General features: G+C 54.6%; 1 protein-coding gene across 11 annotated transcripts in view; it reads right to left on the bottom strand.

The window, feature by feature from the left end:
• Positions 1-1,456: 1,456 nt before the first annotated feature.
• Positions 1,457-22,944, bottom strand: part of ARRB1 (arrestin beta 1) — an 87,812-nt gene continuing 66,324 nt past the window's right edge. For 4 of the 11 annotated variants that reach the window (XM_082411298.1, XM_082411300.1, XM_082411299.1 and 1 more), the window contains exons 5-16: positions 22,401-22,597; positions 20,980-21,039; positions 20,119-20,186; positions 17,806-17,941; positions 16,855-16,939; positions 16,354-16,426; positions 15,219-15,356; positions 13,932-14,015; positions 12,671-12,694; positions 9,914-9,984; positions 9,066-9,117; positions 1,457-7,726 (exon numbers count right to left, since the gene is read on the bottom strand). In XM_082411298.1, coding sequence (XP_082267424.1) covers positions 7,615-7,726; positions 9,066-9,117; positions 9,914-9,984; positions 12,671-12,694; positions 13,932-14,015; positions 15,219-15,356; positions 16,354-16,426; positions 16,855-16,939; positions 17,806-17,941; positions 20,119-20,186; positions 20,980-21,039; positions 22,401-22,597 — 1,100 coding nt within the window. In that variant the 3' untranslated portion in view covers positions 1,457-7,614. The remainder of the gene's footprint in view (positions 7,727-9,065; positions 9,118-9,913; positions 9,985-12,670; positions 12,695-13,931; positions 14,016-15,218; positions 15,357-16,353; positions 16,427-16,854; positions 16,940-17,805; positions 17,942-20,118; positions 20,187-20,979; positions 21,040-22,400; positions 22,598-22,944) is intronic. The other 7 variants (XM_082411296.1, XM_082411303.1, XM_082411304.1 and 4 more) reach the window with 3 other exon arrangements.

The raw sequence follows: 22,944 nt of genomic DNA, 5'->3' as shown, positions 1-22,944 counted from the left end.
GTAGTTGACTTACTCTGTTTTGGCCAGAATTTGAAACTCCTACACAATTTATTTTGATTTGCTGAAATTTTTAAAAGCTAAGACAAATGAAGTCTCAGAACACCGTGAAGACAGTGACAGGAGAAAAGCTCAAAGCTAAGAGGTAACCGCAAAGACCTCTTCCATGTTTAGAGCCTTGTTTAGGTGTCAGGATACTCCTTCTAAATTGTGGTATCCAGGCCAATAGGATTATTTCTGTTTTTTGGATGAGAAGATTAAGGAAGAGCTGGTGATTTGCCTATTTGGTCTCAAATCTAATCCCCTGACCTTCTCCTGCTCTGTATTGCAGGGCATTGACCATTGCAAACTACATTCCCCAAGATTCCTTGAAAATTAACTTTTAATTTGAGTCTGCCATTAGGAGGGCAGAAGGAAAGGAGAAATCAGAGTATTTCTCCCACCCTCTTGCTTTGGGCTGCATCCCAGGAACAGAGGTTTTTCTTCTATGGTCTGGATTCTTCAGATACTCTCTCCCTCAACAGCCCTACTGGGCTTCCCTGGTCCTCAGCTCTGTAACACCACCTCCTCTCCCTTGTCCTTCCACCCTACAGGTGGTAGTGATGTCCTATTGTACCTGGGTTGCCTTACATCCCATTTGCCCTTTCAACTCTTGCAACATTTTCATAACCACTTTCTTTGATTAAATTCCTGCTACTGAAATACTGGCATAGGCTCTGTTTATTTGGACTTGGACTGATACAGTCCACGTGGGAGGGCAGAATCAAAGCTCTAGCTCACGTCTCCTGATTCAAATGTCAGTGTCTGCCCATTACCCTTCTCTGGCTGGGAGCATCAGAGGAAAGAGACCACCTTCTGGCCGACCAGGAGGGCAATGCACTGATCTAAGTTGCACATTATTCTACAGGAATGTAAAAAAAAAATGGTTTCACATATATGACCAATTTTCTAGGAAAAGCCATCTTACATTCAGCAGCATCTTCCTTTTCGTGTTCATACGATACACTGTCATTTAGGACTCTGAATCTTCCTCACCTATAGCCCCACTCCTCCCATATGTTCTTTTGGAACAGGCAGTGGGTGAGTCATGGAAAACTGAAGTGACTTCGGGGAGACCCAGCAGAGCAGGAGAGGAGAACTGAGTAAGAACCAGGGCTGGGACTGGGACAGGACTCCAGCTGAAGTGGTCAGTGGTGCCAAAGGGAAGATGGGATGGCTTCACCCCAGGAGCAAACCAGGGGTCATGGGATCCAGTGGTGTCTGAGAGGGATCAGAGGTTTGGCAACTTCCCCAGGCCCAAAGGCTGGTAAATGGCAGCGAGGGGAGGAGAAGGGGGTGAGCAGCCAGGTTGGAGTTGGGGCCAACACCTGACCCCACTGGTCCAGGGCAGCAGGGACAGCTTCTGCTGGTCTGTGTCCTGCCATGGGCTTAGGAGACAGAAATAAAAGCACAGCCAGCATCTGTCATAAAAGACCTTTAATGGGCTCCTATTTATGGTTATTTTTTTCATTTGTCCTGTTAGAGTTGAATAAACCGTAATAACTTATCTGACATAATAAGGAATGCCACAGGTACAACACATAAACCTGGCAGGTGGCCCAGGAATAAGGGTGTCACAAAAGAATCACTTAACAGAAGGGCCACAGACCTGGAGACCAGTCTCCGCCACCTGTCACTCCTCACACCCAGGATCCACACACAGTACCAGGCTAAGTGCCGCCTCCCATTGGAAAGGAAGATGCAGCCCCCTCCCCCGGCATCTGTGGCTAGACCCTAACACTGAGCAGAGATGTCCCAGGAAGACGGTCCGTCCAACAATCATCCCCCGAGTGCTCCTGGATCTCCAGGGCAGGCCATGACCACACCCCGAATTTGTGAGCCCCCCTTCATACCCACCTCTCCCATGACCCTTGCAGTAACCCCTTTGAGGTGGGCAGAGTCAGGCACTATCTCCATCTTACACAAGGGGAAACTGAGGTCAGGTTCCCAAGGGCACACTCGGACTGAACACAGAATAGCATTGGGCGCTCTTGCTCCCATGCCACGTGGCTTGTTGTGCCCCAAGTCTCACATTTCCACCTGGATGCCCTGGGTGGGGGCCAGGCAGGATGCTGTGCCAAGGGCTGGTCCAGGTCTCCCCAAAGTGCCCACCTCTTAGTCAGCCCCGGTGAGGGATCTGGGCAGAGGAGCAGACCAGCAGGAAGAGAATTTGGGGGACTGGAGGTAGGGAACCAGCCTCTCTTCAGACACCCGCCTGTTGCCCACACATTCGGTTGACCGCAGATGTGGGAATGGAAACCTATTAGAATTGCTCGAGGGAAATTTGCTGCTTAAAGGGTCTCTGGAGGAATCCTGCCTTCATAGGAGGGACTTTTGTCATAAAGTCCTCCCTTGGCATTTCTTTTACTAAAGCTGGCTGTATATAAAGAGGAACCTAACTCTAGTTTCTCTTCCCACCACGCTGTCCCTCTGCCATCTCATGGGCCTGGGCCAGGGAAGTGGGGTGTCACGCTGGGGCACAGACACAAGTCCTGGGGTGGGGCTGGGCCTCTTTGCTTCCTCCATGGTCCCCCACAATGCCTGGGCCAATATCAGGGCCAAGACCCATCCTCACAGCACCAGGCCCCCGCCCAAATGAAACCCAGGCCGGAGCTTCAGTGGGGGTGGGCTACAAAACCATCAAGTATGTGTTTGTGTGTGTGTGTGTGTGTGTGTGTGTGTGAATAAGCAAATGCTTGGGCCTGGGTCTGTGACCTAAGTCCCAATACAACGATACTTTGTATTGGAATGCTAGAGTCATTCCAACAGGAAAAGCAAGAATAGAAGCTGGGCTTGCTGGTCTAAGATCAAACCTCAGAATGGTGGTTTGAAGAAGTTTTTCTTCAAAAGAAAGTTTAAAGGTGAAACCTCAATAGGCAAGACAGATAAAAGCAGAGTTGTTCTGGTGGAAGTGGGAATGGGGGGGAGGGCTGGAGACCTATCCTTTGCCTCCACCCCCATTCTCCCACCTTAGCAGCCCCTGACGAAGCTCTGTGGCACACCAGGGGTTCCACAGCACCTGGTTTGAAAACCAGTGTGTCAGAGTCTACGGGTCATGGGTCCTGGGGACCTGTGCTTTGACTTCCCTTTCGGGGTGAAGAGTTGGGAGAGAGTGATGGGGGGAGGACGCTCCCCCTTCAACGGGCCTCCCTTTGAAGCCACTGTGCAGTGAGCCTGCAGGAGAGTGGTAGAGGTGGGGATCCTGCCCCATGGGTAGGCCATTCCAGTCCTGGAAGAACAAAAGTGATGGAGCTGCCTGGGCCAGGAAAGCAAAATGCCAGGCCCAATGCAGGCTTATGCACGAGAGCTGGGGGAGTCTCTTTTGGTCCTTGTTGACTTTAAAAACCAGAACAGGTATAGGCCTATGTCCATGAGACCCTATAAGAGCTCAAGATTGGGGCCTAATGCCTTCCTCTGGGATGGGTGGAGGATATCCAGCCCCCAGTCGCTGGCAGGAGGGAAGCTGCCTTTGTGGGCTGCTGAAACCACGGGGGATGCGTCAGCCGGGGCTCAGATCTCAGCGTAAGAGGCCTGGGTTTTTCCCAGACCCAAATCCCTCCCAAGTGTCACCAAGAAGTGACAATTGGCAGCTCCAGTTGATCCTGGAGGGGGTCTTACACTTTGAAGAGAAGGGGCAGGCAATTTCTATTCCACTTCACCCTTGGGGTTCTCTAGTGGGGTAGTGGGGGGGGCGTTAGCACCCCTGGGCCTGGGGGACGAGGCTCTCCCTAACCTGGGGTCAGATCCAACGCTTCCTGGCCTCTGACACCAAGGTGTGCCCCCGCCCCCCCCAATCACTGACACAACCCATGTCCAGTCTCTCTGTCTTGGTTGCTGGGACCACCGCCTGGAGACACAGCATTCCTGAATAGTATCTGAATTTCCCTCTCGGCTGGGTCACCCCTCAAACTGGCCTCATCTCATCCTGGTTGACCTCTGCCTAAGTGAGACGGGAGCAAGAGATGAAGATGGGTGGGAGGGCTCAGCCAGCGGCAAACTTCCTGTGTGACCCTGGGCTACTCCCCGGCAGTGGCAGGGCCACAGCCTGGGCAGCCATGTGCAACTTACAGAGCTGACTTTCATCTCCTCTGGGCCTCACAAGTTCCTTGAGTCGGGCGGGAAAGGGATGGCTGTCTCATTTTACAGTTAGGGAAACCAGTCCCAAGAGGTTGAATGAGTTGCTCAAGCTCCTCAGCTGGGTGGTAACAGCCAACACGGAGAGGCATCGTGGACTTGCGGGCCAGGGTGCTCTTCACTGCACCACGTGGGGCCAGCTCGTCTGCAACTCCCCCAGCTGAACCAAGACCCCAAGCGAGCCCACTCTCGGTTTGGCTGGGCTCTGAGACTGAGGAGGCCCGGGGGGTCCAGCCAAAGAACTCTGCCCTTATCTTCACGGGGACTGAACTCTTCTCTCGGTTGGAAGGCTGAGGAAGTCCAGCTGGCCCTCTGCCTGCAGACTTTCACCCCCGGCCATGCTCTTCCTTGCTGCCCAGACTGCTATCTACATGCCACCCGCATGGCCCACTGCAAAGTCTCAGAGTGGAGAGGCATGGTCAGCACAGGCTCCAAATGCGTGGACAGAGAGAGCCAGTACTGTGGGCTGGTGCCTGGAGCCCAGTGGGGCTCCCCCACCCCCAGTTTCACTCCCAGGGTTCCCCTGGACAGGCTGACTCCAGATGGAGAGGGGCCCTGCAGAGAAGAACTCAGTCATGCTTGGGGGCTGCAGGAGGAGCGGGGTCTGGAGCCAACCGGAAACTTGGAAAGATGATCTGGATGTTCTTTCTCTCAGGAAGTAGCCTGAGTGTCCCACTGGGCTGCAGTGCATGACGGTGCAGGAGGGCGCCCAGCCCAGGGGCAAGTGGGGCTAAACTCCAGCCTGTGGCCACTCAAGCAGCTATGCATTCCAATGTGGGCTGAATCCACCTGGAAGGGACACCATTTCTAATTCACATCAAGGCACTATACAGACTAGCAGCAACCATGGAGCCCTGAATGCAATGGCCCCCTCACTACTTCCCGTAAAACTTTCCCTTGACCGTGAGCTTCCTGAGGACAGGGGCTAGGACTGACCCAACTCTGTGTCTCCAGTGCTCAGCACCAAGCGGAGAAGTTGTCAACCAAGGATGGTTAAGCCAAATTCAAATGAACTTGACCACTGCCCTTCTGCAGCCCTGGGCCCAGAGAGTAAATAAAAGGCTAAATGGGCCCATGATGTTTCTTACAGCTGGAGAAATTTCAGTTCAACACTGGGATAAACCCAAAATGGTGAGTGTGATTTTGAGGTGGAAGGAGGTCAAGAAACCAGCCTGACAAAGCTTTTGTGTGACCGGGTTAGGGATGGGGGAAGAGGTCTATTTGTAGGCAAGTGATCACCCCAAATCCTGAAGGGTCTTATACCAGCCCCAAAGGTTCCAGAAGACAACCCTGAAGAGCATATGCTTGCCATGCATTGTTCCAACAATTCATTAACTCTCCAGCTGCCCAAATGAGGTACAGACTGCCCAGCAAGTTCTGGGAGGGGCTGGATGCAGCTGGGACTCCAGAACTGGCCATGGGAGTGTGACTGCCCCAAGCTGACTTGGTTCTGACCTGGAGTAGGGGTCCCTAGGGTCGAGTCTTCATGAGATTCAGAAGGGAAGGGCTGGGGTACAGTGCCAGGCATGTGAACTGCGTAATTTCACCATGGAAAATGGTTGCTCAGTCCACCCCAGGAGGGGCTGGACTGAAAAGGGTTGAGATGCAACTTGTACAATAAAATTTTGCCGTCTCCCTTTTCACAAGTATGGGACAGGGATAGAAAGGAGCAAGAGATCCCCTTGCCCTGCTAATCAATATATTTGCTTGGGTATAAGGTAAACTTCAGGACATTCAAAGGGGGTATGAAGTACTGGAGGGCTTATCACAAGCTCTTCCCCCACCCACCTCAGCAAATACAAGCTCTGTCCTTCTGTAACACTCGGGCCCTAGGGCCAAGCAGTTCATGCTAGCTATGGCCACAGCTTGACATCAGGCAACCCCTCAGGAGCCCAAGAAGGGCCTTTCTCAGGCCTGGAGTGGGTGTGGGGTGCTGATGCTAGGTGCTCTCCATGGCCCTGCCACCTCTGGGGTCCAATGAATCCTCGCTGGTGGCAGACAGATCAGAGTCAGTGGCTCTGGCTCCACCCACCAGACCAGAAGCTCTAATGTTCACGAATTCTTGGAGGCAGAGCTGGGAGGGCCCTTTGTGATCATCTGGTCAAACCCCTTGGTTTTCTAGGTGAAGAACTGAGCCCCAGAGATGGAAAGGAACTTGCCCAAGGTCACACAGTAAGTGAGCAGCAAAGGTCAGACAAAAACAGATACATTTTAACACTTTCTGCCTCATTGTCTGCCTGCCCTGTTGCCCTGGAAATGCCCCATGTCCCAATCACACCAACACTAGCCAATGGGTACTGGGTACCCTTGACACTGGGAACTACTGGGGGGGGGGTCCATCAACTCCCCAAGGAAACAAAGGAGTCCCCCCCTTCCTTTTAGCTGACGGCATCCTGATGGACCCCGCCACCTTCTGGGGAAGGATCCTCTTTGACTGTGGGCACAGTGACCTCAGGTGCTCTCTCCTAGCCTGCAGGGGCAGCCCAGCCTGGCCCTGGAGAACTGCAGGGCAGGAGGACACCGGTGGCCCTCACTTCCCATGGGATCACTGATCCCTCTTAGGTCTACAAAGGAAGGGAGCTGCGCAGACTCTCATCTTCCCACCCCGCCCCCATCTCTCAGAGTCACCCTTCAGGAAACCTCCTCAGGACCTTGGTGCTTTCTGAAGACCCCTCCCTTCTCTCTCTCTTTCTCTGTGTATATTTGTAGATAGGACACACACACAAGATACAAGGCAGTTAGGATATTACATCCTGACGATACTGAAATAGGCTTGGGCTACTTCACACAACTTGCCTTAGACTAGGTAACTGCTGGTAAGAAAGTCAGTCCAGCTACTTTGCTCCATTCCTGGGGTCCACAAACCTTCACTAATGTCACTGTCAGTCACAGAGGGGCATGGGGGGGATGGGGGAGGAAGGGGAGAGGTGTTCGGTGGGTCCAAACTGCGAAAAGAACTGCATGGAGAATCTATCCACCGGTCTGCCCCTCCCAGCCAGAGGTTGGCCTTCGATTCGGTCATGTTGTAGCTGCCAAAACTGTGTTAATCACCAGGGACAGTGGACATCCTCTCACGTGTCTTGAGCCCCCTTCCCCACCCCTCCAAGCCCTCGTGCCCCATCTTCCCCTTTCTGCTCCCATCCCAAGTCAACTTCCAAGACCAGAGCCATGTTGGCCTTGCTGGGGGTCAACAGGAAAAGAGGGGGGGATGGAGAGGTGACTGCAGCGAGAGTGGTGAAGGTGGTGCACGTGGCCCTGTCGGCATGGTGACGGGGCCAATCCTGAGGCCAGAGGTTCACCACCGTGACCTGAAAGACCACTGGGGCCCCCGGTAGAAGCTGGAAGAACAAAGGGGAGGGGGAACCAGGGCAGGAAGAAGACAAACAAGCATCCTAGTGCATGAGAGTGGACCTGGAGCTGCCCGGAGGGAGGGCCGGCCCCAGTCTATCTGTCGTTGAGCTGTGGAGAGCCGGTACCATCCTCCTCTTCCTCTTTGTCATCCTTCATGCCTTTCAGTCTCTGGCGAGCAAAGTCCTCAAACACAATGTCGTCATCACTGGTGGGAAAGACAAGGAAAACGGGTGTGTTTGCAGGGCAGGGAGAGCAGGCTTATCCAGGGGTTGGAGAGCCTGCACAGCCAGGTGGGACCCAGAGGCTGGCCTCTGGGACTGACCTCGGATAGAAAGGCCTGCCAGGCTGGCACATCTGGATGCCCATCAATGACAGTGGGACCAGCCAGTTGTGGAAATACCAGAGGGAGGCATGAGTTTGCCTAAGGGCTGGAAATTGACCTGGTTCTTGAGGAGTTGGGGTCAAGGGACACATAAAATTGGGGGGAGGGGTCAGTGTGGCTGGGTTAGGGCCAGAGGAGGAACTTATTCCCACAAAGAGGCCAGGCCACCAGTAGTTTCACAGCATATTCTGAATCCCCCAAGAAACCCCATTCAACCACCCAAAGAAAGCATTCCTGTTTTCTGCACAGGAAGCGGTGGGCTTGGCTTGGAAGAGAAAACCCCTTTTCTCCAGGGAAGTGTGAGCTCACATTCTACCCTGAGGGATCTTGGATAAGACAGTGTCTGTGGGGGGCAGGGAGGTGGGTAGGCCAATCTAAATAGGGGGGCAGAGAAAATGTGGGTGGGAAAAGAGGGTGCCTGAGGGGGTTTCAGGGCTAAGGCCTGCTTCTAAGGACAGCAAGTGCCCTTCTACTATAAAACATGTCCACATAGGCCCACCCAAGGCCCCAGCCCCACAGAATTCAGCCAGCTGCATGGGGTGTCCTCATGGGGTGACTTAAAACCCCATATCCCAAATATCTCCTGGGGGACAAAGGAAGTGTGGATTTGGAGCTGGAGCGAGAAAGCTGCTTGGCCCTGGAGGTGGTCCGTGATGTTCGCCCAGGTCCTCCCCCTCTGGCCACTGTCCGGTGACACGACAGCCTTCGAACGCAGGGGAATCCACATTGGTCCTCTCGGGAGTCAGAAGCAACAAGATCCCCAGAAACTTCCCCACCCTAAGGCCTGAGTCCACTGGTTGGGGGAAGGCCAGGCAAGAGAGCCCCAGCCCAGGGCCACAAACCAGCCCTGTGACAGCCGAGCAGGTGCTGTGGATGGACGAACGGATTGACGGACTGACGGACGTGCAAGGACGAGGGAGGAAGACAGACCCCACCAAGGCAGGAGGAAGAGGAACAGGCACCGAGGGTCCTTCAAGTCACATGCAGGCAAGCGGGTTGCTGAAGAGGCGAGCAGAGGCGGCTCTCAGCAGAGGGGTTAGACCAGCTGCTCCTCAGGGGGTTAATTAGCATAAATGCAAATAAACAGGTAGCCCCACCCACCTCCCAAGGCCCGCCCCCGCCCCCCCCCCCCCAATATGTCTGCAGGCAGGGTTCGGCTTACGTGGTGTCAAGTTCTATGAGATTGGTATCCACTGGAGCCTCGTTCTCTGGAACTAAACACAGGGCAGACGAGCGCCCATGGGTTATTGGTGAGTGGGCAAGCGGGCAGGTGGGCACAGGTCCCCACCCCGGGACAACTAAGCTAAGATGGGGAGGGAAAGGAGGGAGGGGAGTGGAGAAGGGGGGGCTGGTCCTTGGTCTTGGAAACACCTCGAATCGCCTTAAATGCAGGGAGGAGGGTCCAGGGAGGGCCAGGGAGGCCCACAGCAGGCCCAGGGGAACAGAAAAATCTCTGGACCCTGCTCCTTTTGGCATGTCTCCAACACGACTTAGATTCATTTGTTGCATGCATGACTGTCACTAACTCTAATACAACCATTTATTCACATTTTCACATCTCTGAACTTGGGGTATGTTTACAATCAATGGCATTTCAAAGTTTAATTGTGGGAACACTTTTCTTTCTTTGTGGTACATACTACAATGTTTCTTTCAACTGAAACAGTCTTAGGTTTAATGAAATATGACCAATCTGGTATCACTTGGAAAAATTATGGGGGCGGAGTGTCCAGGGATCATCTTATCCATGCAGCCCCTTCCGCTGTGCCTGGATGCCAGACAAGGGCTCCAAGCATGGCCCGTGCCGCTCCCACCACCACCCCCAGCCCAGAGAGAACAGAGCCAGACCTCTCTGTCTCCTGAGGAGTCAGATGCAAATAGGAGCATGGGTGGGCCTCACAAAAGATCCTGTGAGCGGGGGAAGAGGGATGACCCTGGGCTGAAGGCTGACCCAGAGGTAGGTGGGGTGATAGGGAAACCCCATCCCAGTGACCCACAGATTCTGCTCACCTTCCCGATGCGGGGGTTCCTCTTTCGGCTTGGGGTGCATTAGGGTGAAGGGCAGCTCCACAGCCACGTCACTGAAACAGACCCAGACCAGTTGAGCCTTGAATCCAGTCCCAGGCTGTGAGTCTCAATGCCCTGTCACTTTGAGGATTGGGGAGGGTTTTATGGTAGCTCTGGGCCAAGAGGCAGGAAATCCTGCCCCAAGACCCAGTTCCAGCACTCCCTGAGCATCAGTCTACCTGGGAGTTGAACTGGGAGACTTCTTCTCCCGGCTCCAAAAAACATGGAAACTTCCCCTTTCCTGAGAAGGATCCCTGGATTCCCACGAGCTGGGAGGAGGCATAGGGGTGGGAAAAGGATTGACCAGGGCAGTGAGTGTGCATCTTGCTCACTGAGTGGCTCCAGAGGTGCCCTGAGTCCCTGCTGGCCTCAAATGGCCACAGTCAGCCCAGCCTCCCCTGACACTGCCCTTCCCAACTTCCTGGTTGGAACTCCTCCCACCCTCACTCTGTCCTATCTCCCAACATCTCCAGGGGGCTCCTGTGAAAGTGCTCAGGTGGCCCTAGCCCCCTGCAATCTAGATGATGCACTGCTGAGGTCGGCTTAATCAAATTCAAGCTAGATGGGACCCAGGCCCCAGCACCGTCTACATTGTGCACAGAGCCTTGAAGCCGTGTGGGGACGGAAGGATGGGAGTGGTGCTGCTACTGGCTAACGCGTCTGACTGGGCCTTCTCTCCTCTTAGCCCTGATGGACAGAATAATAACAAGAGCAGACACTCACATGGTACTGACTCTGTGCCAAGGAGGCACAGAGTTTTTTTTCGGCCTTGCTGCTCAGCTTGCGGGATCTTAGTTCCTTGACCAGGGATCGAACCTGTGCTCCCTGCAGTGGAAGCGCAGAGTCCTAACCACTGGACCGCCAGGGCATTCCGCCAAGGAGTAGTCTAGAGTCACTCATTTAACCTTCACAACAACCCAATGTACAGGCTGGGAAATTGAGACCAAGGAGAAAACGCAGCTTATCCAAGGCCGTACGGCTATTAAAAGAAAGTGACAGGGCTTCCCTGGTGGCACAGTGGTTAAGAATCCACCTGCCAATGCAGGGGACACGGTTCAAGCCCTGGTCTGGGAAGATCCCACATGCCGCGGAGCAACTAAGCCCATGCGCCACCACTACTGAGCCTGTGCTCTAGAGCCTGTGAGCCACAACTACTGAGCCCGTGTGCCACAACTACTGAAGCCCGCGCGCCTAGAGCCCGTGCTCCGCAACAAGAGAAGCCACCCAATGAGAAGCCCGCGCACTGCAACAAAGAGTGGCCCGAGCTCGCCGCAACTAGAGAAAAGCCCGCGCGCAGCAACAAAGACCCAACGCAGCCAAAAATTAAATTAATTAATTAATTAAGTAAAGAAATTAAAAAAAAAAAGTTACAGACTGAGGATTCTGACTCCCTAATTCACACCCTTAACCCTGTGTGATAACATCTCAGCATTGAGAAGGTGATTCCACCCACCCTCTTTCTCCACTCCAGACAAAAGCAGCCCTGAAAGCTCCTCCACTCCACTTAGGTGGTATCACCCTACAAGGCCCTGTCAACTGTGAGCGCCTAAAGGCACATCATCTTACTGACTTTGCTGCCAGGGGCCGGTTGAGAGGAGGATGGGGCAGGGGATGGAGAGGTCAGGGGTATAAACTACGCAACCAGAAAGGGCTGTTCCGCCAGCCCCACCACTCACTGAGGAGCACTTCACATCTTTAAGTCTCACTGAGCTCATCTGGAAAATGGAGCTAACTATACGTACCTTCTAGAGCCACTTCCAGGAGGTGATGTAGGTAAAAGGCTTGGTTAAACTGTGAAGCTTGTGCCTGCTAGAATTATTACTTCCCCTCAATAGGAACATGGGGGTTTCATAAGGCTATTGAAACAATTTGGCTTTTTTTTTTTTGCTTTTTGCTTCCAAAGGGGATTGCTTCTCCAGGTTCACTTGGAAAAGTGAGCTATCAAAATGGAAGCTGGTGGAAGACTAAGACTGCCAACCTTCACTAAAGCCATCCAGAATACAGATGGAAGATTCTGGACCTTAACCTTCCACCAGGCTATGAGCAGTCAAGGGCAGGGGGTGTATCTGATTCCTCTCTGAGACCTCAGTCCCCCTCACAAGGCTGGGCTCAAGTATGGGTTCAGGAAATTCTTACTGAATTACACTGAATTGAATTTCACCTCGCCAAATGGACTAAGTTTTCTTGGGATGAGCAATAGTGGCACCTTGTGACAGGGGGAAGCAAAAGCACTGGGTTTGGGGCACAGGTATTTTTGGAATGCACGTGGATCCAGTTGGCTCCAAGAAGCCTTGTCTACAAAGGCAGATCTCAGGACCTCTCCTTAACAACACTCAGCCAGCAGTTAGTTCTCATTAGTGTAGAAGTTTGAAAGCCACAAAGCCTGCATTTCTCCAAAACATCCTGTAAAACAGACTGATTGGGGGCCACTCCCCAGGTAAATGGAGCCAACTTTGCTGTCTGCAAAGGTCCTTGTCACTTGGGTAGGATGGAAGAGCAGGGATGGGTTTGAAAGGAGAAACTGCACCTCCCCAGTCCCTCTGGAGAGGGTCCTAGTTCCGGCACAGGCCTGAGCCTGGCAATCAAAAGGGACTGCTAAGATTCCTTCCAACCTAGTGCCCGTGATTCTGGACAATCAGGACAATGGTCTCTGGGCCCTCCAGGAAGGTGAGTTGATCAGGTCGAAGGAAGGGACTTTACCTGGATGCAAGATCTCCCAGCAGGCTGGGTGGGTCAGAGGAGGCGGGAGAAGTGGTCAGGAGAGAGTTCAGAGAGGAAGAAAACAGAAAGCACATTCATTTACCACCTCTGTTCCCCTTTGGGGTAGATTAGATCCTGGGACACACTCTACCCACCCCAGTTGTAACTGCTCATTCAGGGACATACAGAGATGTGAGCCCTGCATGGGGAACTGAAACCCAGGCCCGGCTAAGCCAAACTCCCTGTGAGGGGAGCCCCAGGGTCATCATCTGTAAAGGAGATATAAAAGTTAAGCCCTGTGCTGCCTGCCCTGGGGAGGCTGGGACTATCCAATGGCAGAAGGAAGCACTTTAGGATTCCCCAAGGGTTCCTCAAGAAGGAGCCTGAGGCAGACTGTGGGTCCTGCAAGAGTCACAGGACACAGGATTTGAGATTTGTGATTCTGAGATGTCCTATAATATATGGTCCGTATTACACACTGTCACCTGCACGAGGCATTATTCTAAAAATAAAGGAGACTTGATGTCTAATGCTATTAGCTTTCCAATCTTTTCATAGAAATTTATGAATTTAAAAAAATCCCTCTGACAAATTAGAAATCCTAATTCTAGGTTTATAGCAACATGTAGGTCTAACATATGGAGAAAAGTGGGAGTTCTTTCTGAGCTTCCACCAGCCTATGCTCCAGGTCAGGGAATACGTTTGATCTACTGCCATGACCCCAGCACCCAGCCCGTGACCTGAGATTAAGGGAGGAGATTTCAGGAAATGTGTGGGGAATTGTCTGGGCCTCTGTTTCCCCATCTGTAAAATGGGAGAGTCGGAGCATCCCCAATCCAACTCTGGAATTCTGAGCTCCTTGAGCCATTTCCCCAGCAGATCAGCCTGGGCATGAGTCGGGGTGGGTGCTGTGCCCTGAGATGTGATGACGGGACACGGCACCCCTTGTAGACCCCACAGCACAGACTCTGAGGAAGCTTCCCCCCACCTCCCATGTGCCCAGACTAGCGATGGGGAAGAGGAGGAGGAGGAAAAAGAGGAAGAAGAGGAGAAGCGGGGAGGAGAGAAAGAGGGGAGGGGCAAGAGAGGGGCCGAAGGCCTCTGAAGTAGAAGAGGGAAAGGGGTGGAGGAGGAGAAAGAGAAGGAACAGGATGCAGCTAAAAGGTCCAGCAAACAGGCAGAATGCGGCAGCCGGTGTGGCCATCAGGGACCTCCCCGCTGCACTTCGGGGTCTGGGTCTGGGCTGGGCTGGAGCACTTACCCGCCCCGAGACACCACCAGCTTCACCTTCACTTTGTAGGAAACAATGATGCCCAGGATCTCCCGGTTGGCTCCTTCCCTCAACCTGCGAGGCGACACAGGGAAGCCGGTTCACAGGGCTTGCTGGTGGGCAAGACCCGGCAGGGTGGGGTGCGGTGGGGGCAGCGGCCATCGGTCCCTTTCCTGGCCACTCAGCCGCCAGGTACAGGCAGAGCCCAGTGTGTGAGAAAGGCGAGGTCTGCTCTCAGGGAGCGGGAACTCAGAGCCCTGGCTTCCGAGTCTGGCTTTGCGGCCCTGGGGGTTCAACCCCTGCTTCCCTCCAGGGGCCTGAGTCCCAGTGCTCTGCGGAGCGGCTCTTCCTGCTCTCAGGTGGATTCCCTTTCTCTCATTGCTGGGCCAGAGAGGAGAGGGCAGTTGGCGGGGGAGAGGAGGGGAGTGGGTACCAGGGAAGACCCTGCAGGAAGTGATGCTTTAATTAGGTCTTGAAAGCAGGTGGGATTTGAGCCAGGGAAGAAGAGAGCAAACACTCCGAGGGGAGATGGTAGCATACGAAGGGGCGGGTGGGGCGGGTGAGACAGCGTTTGGGCTGGAGTGGCGGGCAGCGGTGCTGCAGAGGTGGGTCAAACCCCCAGGAACGGCCAGACCTCAGCGGGCAGGGCAAGATGGGTCCCCACACCCCCAGGTCTCCACTAGAGGAGGGTGGCCTCAGAGAGTCAGTGGTGACCATGGGACAGGAGTGACCCTATGTTATGGCCCTGGGATCTCTGCCCTCCGGGGACACCCCCACGTGTGGTTTAGCCCAGCTCACCACCCTCATCCCTCCAGACTCCCCAGGCCTGTCCTGATTCATCCTCTCCTGCTAGGACCCTTCCAGAAGCCACTCCCTTCCTTCCTTCCTTCCTTCCTTCCAGCCTTGCTCTGCCTCAGGGTCACACTCCATCCAACAGAAGACATGACGTCAGAAGCTCCTGCCTCTTGCACGAAGCCTTTCCAGGTTGCCCTCCCCTAGGCAAGCCAGCAGAGCCCAGCACTGACTACGAGAGGCTGGTCGAGGGGTCCATCTTGCTCTCTGGGGCACCCCTGGAGAGGGGTGGGATTGGGGGACAGCTTCCCTGGCAGTTCAAGCTCATGAGGACAGGCCCTGGACAACGCCTGGGGAGCGGGTAGCCTGAGCCCACGCTGGCACTGGTGGGACCAAGGTGGGTGTGGACCCGTCTGGGGGAAGGGCAGGGGAGCCGGGGGAGGGGGCGCATCCTAGAGCCTGGGACTGGGGAGGGTGGGTCCTCACAGGGTGCTGGAGGCCAGGTTCGTGTCCTCATGTTTGAGCTTCCCGTCCAGGGCGAGGCCCCGCTTCTCTCGGTTGTTGGCCAGGAAGGGGGTCAGCGTGTAGACCTTGCAGAATGTCGAGCTGGGCGCCACTGTGTCACTGGGAAGAAGGGGGACCGATGTGGAGATGCCCCCCAGAGCCAACCCCAGCCCAGCCAGGTCACAGAGCCCGGCCCTGCTCCAAGTCGCCCTCCCCCACGAAGGGGCCACATGGGCCAGGCCCAGCTCTGGCAGGGAGGCCACTGCCACCCAAAAGGGGCACATCTCTGCTCCACGTGCAAACAGCAGTGACCCTGGGGTGATTCAACAACTTCATTCTTGGTTTGTAAGCAGCTGCAAGGTTTTAAAAATCCAATGTACTGCTTGGCCCTGTGCTGTTTGGCTAGGATAATTTTTTAGTGGAGACAGCATGGACTTTTTCTTTCCCTAACATATTATTATGAAAGAATTTCAAACATACAGGAAAACTGAAAGAATTGTGCAGTGAACACCCATATACCCACCCGCTAGGTTCTACAGTGAAGACCTTATTTGCTTGATCTCATCTCCATCCATCATGTGTAAGGTGTTCGGATTGTTCAGTTTGGGCCTGCTTTTGCTCCATCCGCCATCCCCCTTCTCAACAATGAACGAGCTGGGGTGCAGCAACCCTCGGAGTCAGAGGAGCCCCAGCTCTGCCGCTGGCCAGCCCTGTGAGGCTGAGCAAGTCACATCTCTCTGGCCCCATTTCCTTCCCTAACGTACTGGGGTCAGCAGCAACCCGAACTCAGAGGGCTTTGTGCAATCTAGGTTTCCAGTACAGTGTAATTATTCTCTTCCCTCCATAACCCCAGTCCTCTTAGATTCACTAGCTCTTATTTTGTCATTCTAGTTTTAGTGGGTCTTTTCCCTGACTGTAGCATGCATTTCCTTATAGCTAAACCAAGTGGATGGTTTCTAAAAGGCTGTTCAGGGTCATTTACACTGAGCGGCAGGGAAATCTGAGGCCAGGCCCTCTGCCAGGTGGAGAAGAGCCACCTGGACCTGTGACCAGACCTAGGGCTTCTCTTTTCCCCACCGGACCCCACACGTCCAAAGCTGGCCTTGTGCTCACTTACTCAGCCTCTTCCATGGCCACGGGGCACTTGTACTGTGCTGTGTTGAAAAGGCAGATGTCTGCATACTGGCGCACTGGGGAGGAAGAGGGAAACAAGGTGGGGTGAGCCAGGGGTCCCAGGCTCCCCGAGTTGGGGATGTTCAGCCCCAGGCAGCAGCCAGTCCACCAGAAGCTTCTGCAGGAGATGGAACCATCCTCTACATGGCAGCTCAAACATGCCCACTCCTTCCATAAACAAAAATCTTCCCCTGAAGGACAGCCCTGGCCAGAACCCAGGGAACCTAAGAGAAGAGGGGGCTTCAATAGTAAACTCATCACCCCGCCAATAAGCAGCCTGTGTTACCAGCCTCAAAAGCCTTACCCTTTGGCTTAGCAGGCCTTGGGCTTCTCTGTGGGCCAGTAGTGATTTACAAGGCTGTTAGTGAGGGGAGAGCCTTCAGATACCCCAACCCCTGGGAGGAGTCCCCTTGCCGCCCCCTGGGCCGGCCCTCTGCCCGAGTACCCGAGATCTTGATCTTCTTCACTGTCTTGTTGGTGTTGTTGGTGACGTGGACGTTGACACTGATGGGTTCTCCATGGTAGTAGATCTGGGAGGTGTAAGAAGGGAGAGGGATGGATGGGAAGACTCCAAAGCTTTAGATGATGGGGAGGGAAAAGAGGCCCCACACACATCTCCTGGGGTTCCCCAGGCCTTGGCCACTCTGACATTGGCCCCAAGTTCATCAGCCACTCCCCACTGATGCCACTGGGCACGTTAAACTTAAGTTCCTTGTGGGACCTTGAAAGATAATTAAGTTAGAAGGTGATACTCCTGTGTTCCACTCCGGGGTTGGTCACCAGAAGTAATGATAACAGTAATAATAATGGTAATGACGGTGAGAGTGGTGTGACCTTGAACAGGTTATCTAAGCCTCAGTTTCCCCCTCTGTACAATGGAGGGACTGGAGTAGGTGATATATCAAGTCCCTGGCGGCTCTGGATGCCTGGAATTTAGACCCAGGAGGGTCTGGAAGAAGCAGGAGAAAGGTGGGGAAGGGCTGATGCACTCACTGAGGGAACCTGCTCTGAATCCTCATTGAAGGGCCTCAACTTGCATCTTGGCCCAAGCACTTGCCTTCAGCTGCCCCCCAAGAGGGAGAGGAGGTGCTCACACTTCAAAGGGGGACGGGGGTGCAGGGAGATGGCCAGGACCCAGGACCCTTCAGGAGGTACGCTGACTTCTGAAGTCAATCGCACCCTTTGAGCTCATGCCCCACCTGTGCCACGCCTTTAGTCCCCAAGAAGCTTCTCCAAATCCTCCAACAGAGGTCTCAGATTCCCTGAGCCCTGTGATCCTTGGGCTGGAGGCAGAAGCTCCCAGCCGAGGAGGACCGGAGGGCATGAGAGAGCTGGGATCTGAGGCTCCAGCCCTGGGGGAGTGGCCCCCACCCCCTGCCAAGCCCAAGCCTCCTACCTCCTTATCCAGGGAGGCCTCCAGATGCAAGGGCTTATCCGACATGAGGAACTGCCTGGTGGTCTCGGCTGTGGGCTGGGGGCCGGGCCTCTCCGGGGCGTATTGCACCTTCCTGATGACCAGGCGCACAGAATTCCTAGTGGAGATGGGTAGAGCAAAAGATGACCAGAGTCACCTGCCTCGATCCTCTTTCCTTGCAACCCTCACATCCTTCTCTTGCTCAAGAGACTGCCATGGTTCCCATGACCTTGGACTCCAGTCCAAACTGCAGAGTTTGCCATAGGGCCTTGTCACCATCTGGTCCCACTCCAACCTCCTCCATCCTGTCCCCAGCCTCCTCCACTTCCTCACTATCATTCTCGATGGTCTATCTAGTCCTATTTCTGAAGCTCTGCTTATACTGGGTCCCAGCTTATAACACTCTCTTCCAGCTTCTGCCCTCATTTGCTTCCTTCCTCAAGGCCCAGCCAAACACCTGCTCTACCAGGAAACTCCCTAGATCCGCCCACTCTGATCTTCTCCTGGTCTGAACTCCCACCACATCAGAGGCCGAACCATCCCATGGCAGCACTTTATGCGGATCTGTGTGTTGGTAGCCAGCGGGACGCTAAGAAAGGGACTATTGTTTCACTTCCTGCATCCCCGATGTCACCTAATAGTGTGAGCTCTTTAAGGACAGAAGTTTTTGGCTAAATTGTTCACTACTGTATTCTCAGTATTTGTGACAGTGCCTGCTGCCATATAATAAATACCTGCTAAATATCTATTAAATAAAAATATACACAGGGGACAAGGGCCCCATGAAGAAACAGGGCTCAGAGAGGTGATGGAGTTCAGTGAGGAGGTGTGGATTCAGTCAGGGGGAGTAAAGAGGATAAAGACTCAGTGAGAGGATGGAGGTCCAGAGATGGGATGGGGCTCAATGAAGGTGATGGACTCAGGGAGGAAACAAGGACACGAAGATCTGGTGAGGGGATGGGGACTCAGTCAGGCAGTCTCCTGACTGTCAGGTGTGCTAGGTATCCCGGCATCCCTCTTTCTCAGATAAGCCACCTCCATTCCCTGAGCTGGAGAGCCAGGGTTAAAGTCCTAGCTCTCCCCATACTAACTATATGACCTTGAGTAAATTAACCTCCGTGCCTCAGTCTCCTCATCTGTAAAATGGTGACAACAGCAGGACCCACTTCTTAGGGTTGCTGTGAGGATCGAATTAGTTCATACATGTCCGTCACTTTGAACTGTGTCCGGTGTCTAATAAGCTCTTGATAAGTGATAGTTGCTATATCATTATTAGTAACTCCGGCGTGGACTTAAAATGTCCTATTGGTGGTAGGTTGAGAGTGATGGCTCTCAATGCTGCCTCCTCTTCCCTGCTCTGGTTAGGCCACCTACCACAACCTACAACCCCCTTCCTTTCTCCTGATCTCAGGGCTTAAGAAGAAAAGGGGGACAGAGAAGCAAGGGAGAAGGATCCCATCTCCCCACACATATAAGCTGCCAGGCTGGAGCTGGAGATGTGCAATGCATCCTGCGACCACCAGGTGGCAAACTCAGCCCGCTCCCTAAGAGGCTGCAGCGCCCTCAGGAAGCAGGGTGCATCAGAGCTGGGGGCTGAGGCCAGCCTCGCCAGGAGCCAGAGCAGAGCCCGACCCCAGGAGGGGCAGGTGTGAGCGCGGGGCTGGGCAGCTCACCCCAGAAGTCAGGGCCAGCTATTTCTGGCTGCTAGCTTGGGCTCTCTGTCTGCCCAGGGCTGTGTCTCTCCAGGAAAATGCTTCCCCTCTCTGACATATGGCTGACCTCCTCCCTCTGCCCTGGGTGGGTTCACGTTCTCCCCTTCCCTGCCTTGTTTCGGAGCCTCCATTGACACCCCCCTAACCCGCCGCCACAACCTCCTGCTGATGGCCTCCCAGGAGAACTGGGAGATGGGGGTCCAAGCTGGTGGGAAACATCTTGCTCACTGTTTAAAACAATCTGATTTTCGCTTTTTTTCCAAAACAAAATTAAAGGACACGCCGTCTGGAGAGGAAGAGATTAGAGGCAGGGAGATAAGGGAAGCGGGTACAGTGGTGCAAAGGGAAAAGCGCTGAGGCCTGAGCCAAGGCAACTGAGCCACCTCCCCCAGGAAGCCCTCACAACCTGCCAGCCTTCCCGAGTGCCCTTCGCAGAGCTCCCAAGGCTGGAACGTGAGGCCCCTCCTCGCACACTTCCAGGCATTGTGACTTCTGTCTTCTTCGGACTTCGGCCCATCCTGTCTCCCTCCCTCTGCCAGCAGGCAGCCCACGCCCAGGCAGGCGGAAGCTGCGCCCTTCTCACCGCTTGTGGATCTTCTCCTCCAGGTTCTCGGCGCAGAAGGCTTTCACTTCATAGTCCACACCGCAGGCCTGTGGGAAAGGGTCACTGACCGCAGAGCCTTGGAGAGGACCGGATCCCGTGAGCGCAGCCTGCCCACCCTCTCATTTAACGAGGCCGCTGGATGGGAACACCACGTTCCCACGGCCTGACCCCCCTCGTGTGACTCGGAGCGCTGCGCTCAGCCAGCGGCGGGGCTGCCTCCCCCATCCGACCTTCCCGCAGAGCTGCTCCCTGACCGGGCTCCGGTCCAGACTCCTGCCTGGCTGGGGGGCTGTCCTCGTCACTCAGCGAGGCAGCCGCCCAGAAACAACAACAGGCACCTCAGCAGCCCTGTTTAGAGAGCTCCCCCCGACCTCCGGTGCACAGACCCTGCACTGGGCGTGCCCCTGCAGCGTCTCACTCCACCCTCTCGACCACACGACGAGGCACATCCTGCCACCTCCATTTCGCAGATGAGGAAACAGGCTCAGAGATCTGAGGCCTGGGCCACTCATGGTGTCACTCCTCTCTGAGCCTCAGTTTCCCCACCTGTGAAACAGTGATGACTGCACCTCCACACAGGGTTGTGAGGCCGGCTGGTTTTCCAGAGAACATTCTGCAGACAACACCGAGGCCAGCGAGAGTGACCCTGGGCACATAACTGACGGATACCATATCTGCTGCCCTGTCTGAAAAGACTGCTTATCTGAGGTGGGATCAGCCTGGCCTAGCGGCAAGGAGGCTTCTACAGGGAGGGTTCCAGCGCCCTCCCAGAGAGAAAGCCAGGGAACTGGAGACACAGTGTCCTGGACCCAGAGAGATGCTCCCTTGGGGGTGACCCACCTTCCCTGTGTCTTCAGGCCCCGGCTGCAACGTCACAGAGCATGGGAGGTTCGGAGGGATCTGTTAAGAGGACGGACAGACCTGTCACATTCACCACTGACCCCTCTGTGTCTCCCACCCCAGGCACCCATACACACATTCATCAGACCAGGGGACCCTGAGGACAGGCCATGTCCCTGCCATCAGACTAGGGAATTCAGGGGACAGACCACGTTTCCCCCATCAGACCATGCCAAGCCACGCCCCATGTTAGACCAGAGGCCCCTTCAGTAAAGCCAAGGATTTCAGTGTTTTTCTTTATCTAAGGGTTTAACCCAGCACAGTCCCCACAGAACAAGAGTTGAAAAGGTCTTTCCATGATGTTCCCACTGTGGTAGACAGAATAATGGCCCCCCAAAGATGTCCACATCCTAATCTCCAAAATCTGTGATAATGTTACCTTAAGTGGCAAAAGGAACTTTACAGTGTGATTCAGTTAAGGATCCTGAGATGGGGAGATTATCCTGGGTTATCCAGATGGGCCTTATCACAGGGTCCTTAACAGTGAAAGCAGGAAGCAGAAACGGCAGCGTCAGAGTGATGGGGTTTGAGAAAGAATGGACCAGCCATTGCTGGCTTTGAAGATGGAGGAGGGGTAGGCTAGGGACCAAAGAGTGTGAGTGGTTTCCAGAAGCAGGAAAAGGCAAGGAAACAGTTTCCCTCCTAGAGCCTCCAGAAAGAATGCAGCCCTGCTGACACTTGATTTTAGCCCCGTGAGACCTGGTTTTGATTTCTGACCTCCAGAACTGTAAGATAACACATTCGTGTTTTAATTAGCAGGTTTAATTACTACCGGGTTTGCAATGGTTCGTTATAGCAGCCACAAGAAGCTAATACATCTATAACAGAGAGGATGGCTCTGTATCCTCTCCCTTTCTCTGACCCTCACAGAAAGCCAGGGAATTTCACTGAATCACAGAATCAGAGTCTGAGGAACAGTTAATTTGAAAATCCAGAATCTTGGGGTCTTGGAGTGAAAAGATGGCCGAGCAGGGAAATCCACTACTTGCCATCCTCGTTTGTGAGCTGGGTTGAAGCAGGGCTAGTGGGCAGCCGGTCTGAGGGAGGAGACAGCCTTGTGGTGACCCAGGGGCCAGAAAGAGCTCCTTCTTTCTCTGCAGCAGCCCCCTCGACCCCCCTTTCTCCCACCAATGACCCGGACTCAGGAGGGTCTGGGGAGTAGCGCAGAGGTAAGGGTGATGCCCCTGGCAGTGGCCAGAGACACTTACCAGGCAACGTAAGTGCCAATGCCCTGGTCCCAGCGTACACTGGGAAACTGGGTGGCATGGAGCTGCTGCCCCAGCTGCCCCCATATGCCTGCCCAGAGGGCTTGCTAGAGGGATGCTTCTGGAATGGGGCCCCAGGGGCTGGCAGTCCCTGACCTCAAAGGTGAAAGGGTAGGCGTGCTCGCCCAGCTTCTTGATGAGGCGCTCCTGCAGCCGAGTCAGGGGCTTCTTGTCCTCAGGGGCTGGCGGGAAGGACTGCACGTTGGCCACAAACAGGTCCTTGCGAAAGGTCAGGCCCAGGACATCCAGGTCCTCCCGGCCGTAGCGGAAGGCGCAGGTCAGTGTCACATAGACTGTGGGAGCAGGGGGCACTAAGGAGGGGCCTGGGAGGGCAGCAAACACGCCCCCCAGAGCGTGAGCCGCAGCCCTGGGACTGGCCCCACTGGAGGCACGGGTCTGTCCCAGAGCTCCTGCGGGGAGGGCTGCGCTGCCCTTGGGATGGGGTGTCAGGTGCCTGGCCCCTGGGAGGAAGCGGGGCTGACTGCTGTATCGGTTCTGTTCTTCTCCACCCCCACTGCAGCCCAGGGCATGTGTGGAGAGGGTCTGACAGGGTTGATAGGGGCCGGGAAGGAGCACCGTGGGAAAGAGTAGTGGGAGGGGAAACAAGTGCTGGGTGGTGTCCGGAAGGCTCAGAGTCTTG

Source organism: Balaenoptera physalus, assembly GCF_965194825.1.
Source record: "Balaenoptera physalus genome assembly, chromosome: 10".
NCBI classification, from domain to species: Eukaryota; Metazoa; Chordata; class Mammalia; order Artiodactyla; family Balaenopteridae; genus Balaenoptera; species Balaenoptera physalus.
The sequence above is the reverse complement of the archived record's forward strand: the minus strand, read 5'-3'. Positions and strand labels throughout refer to the sequence as shown.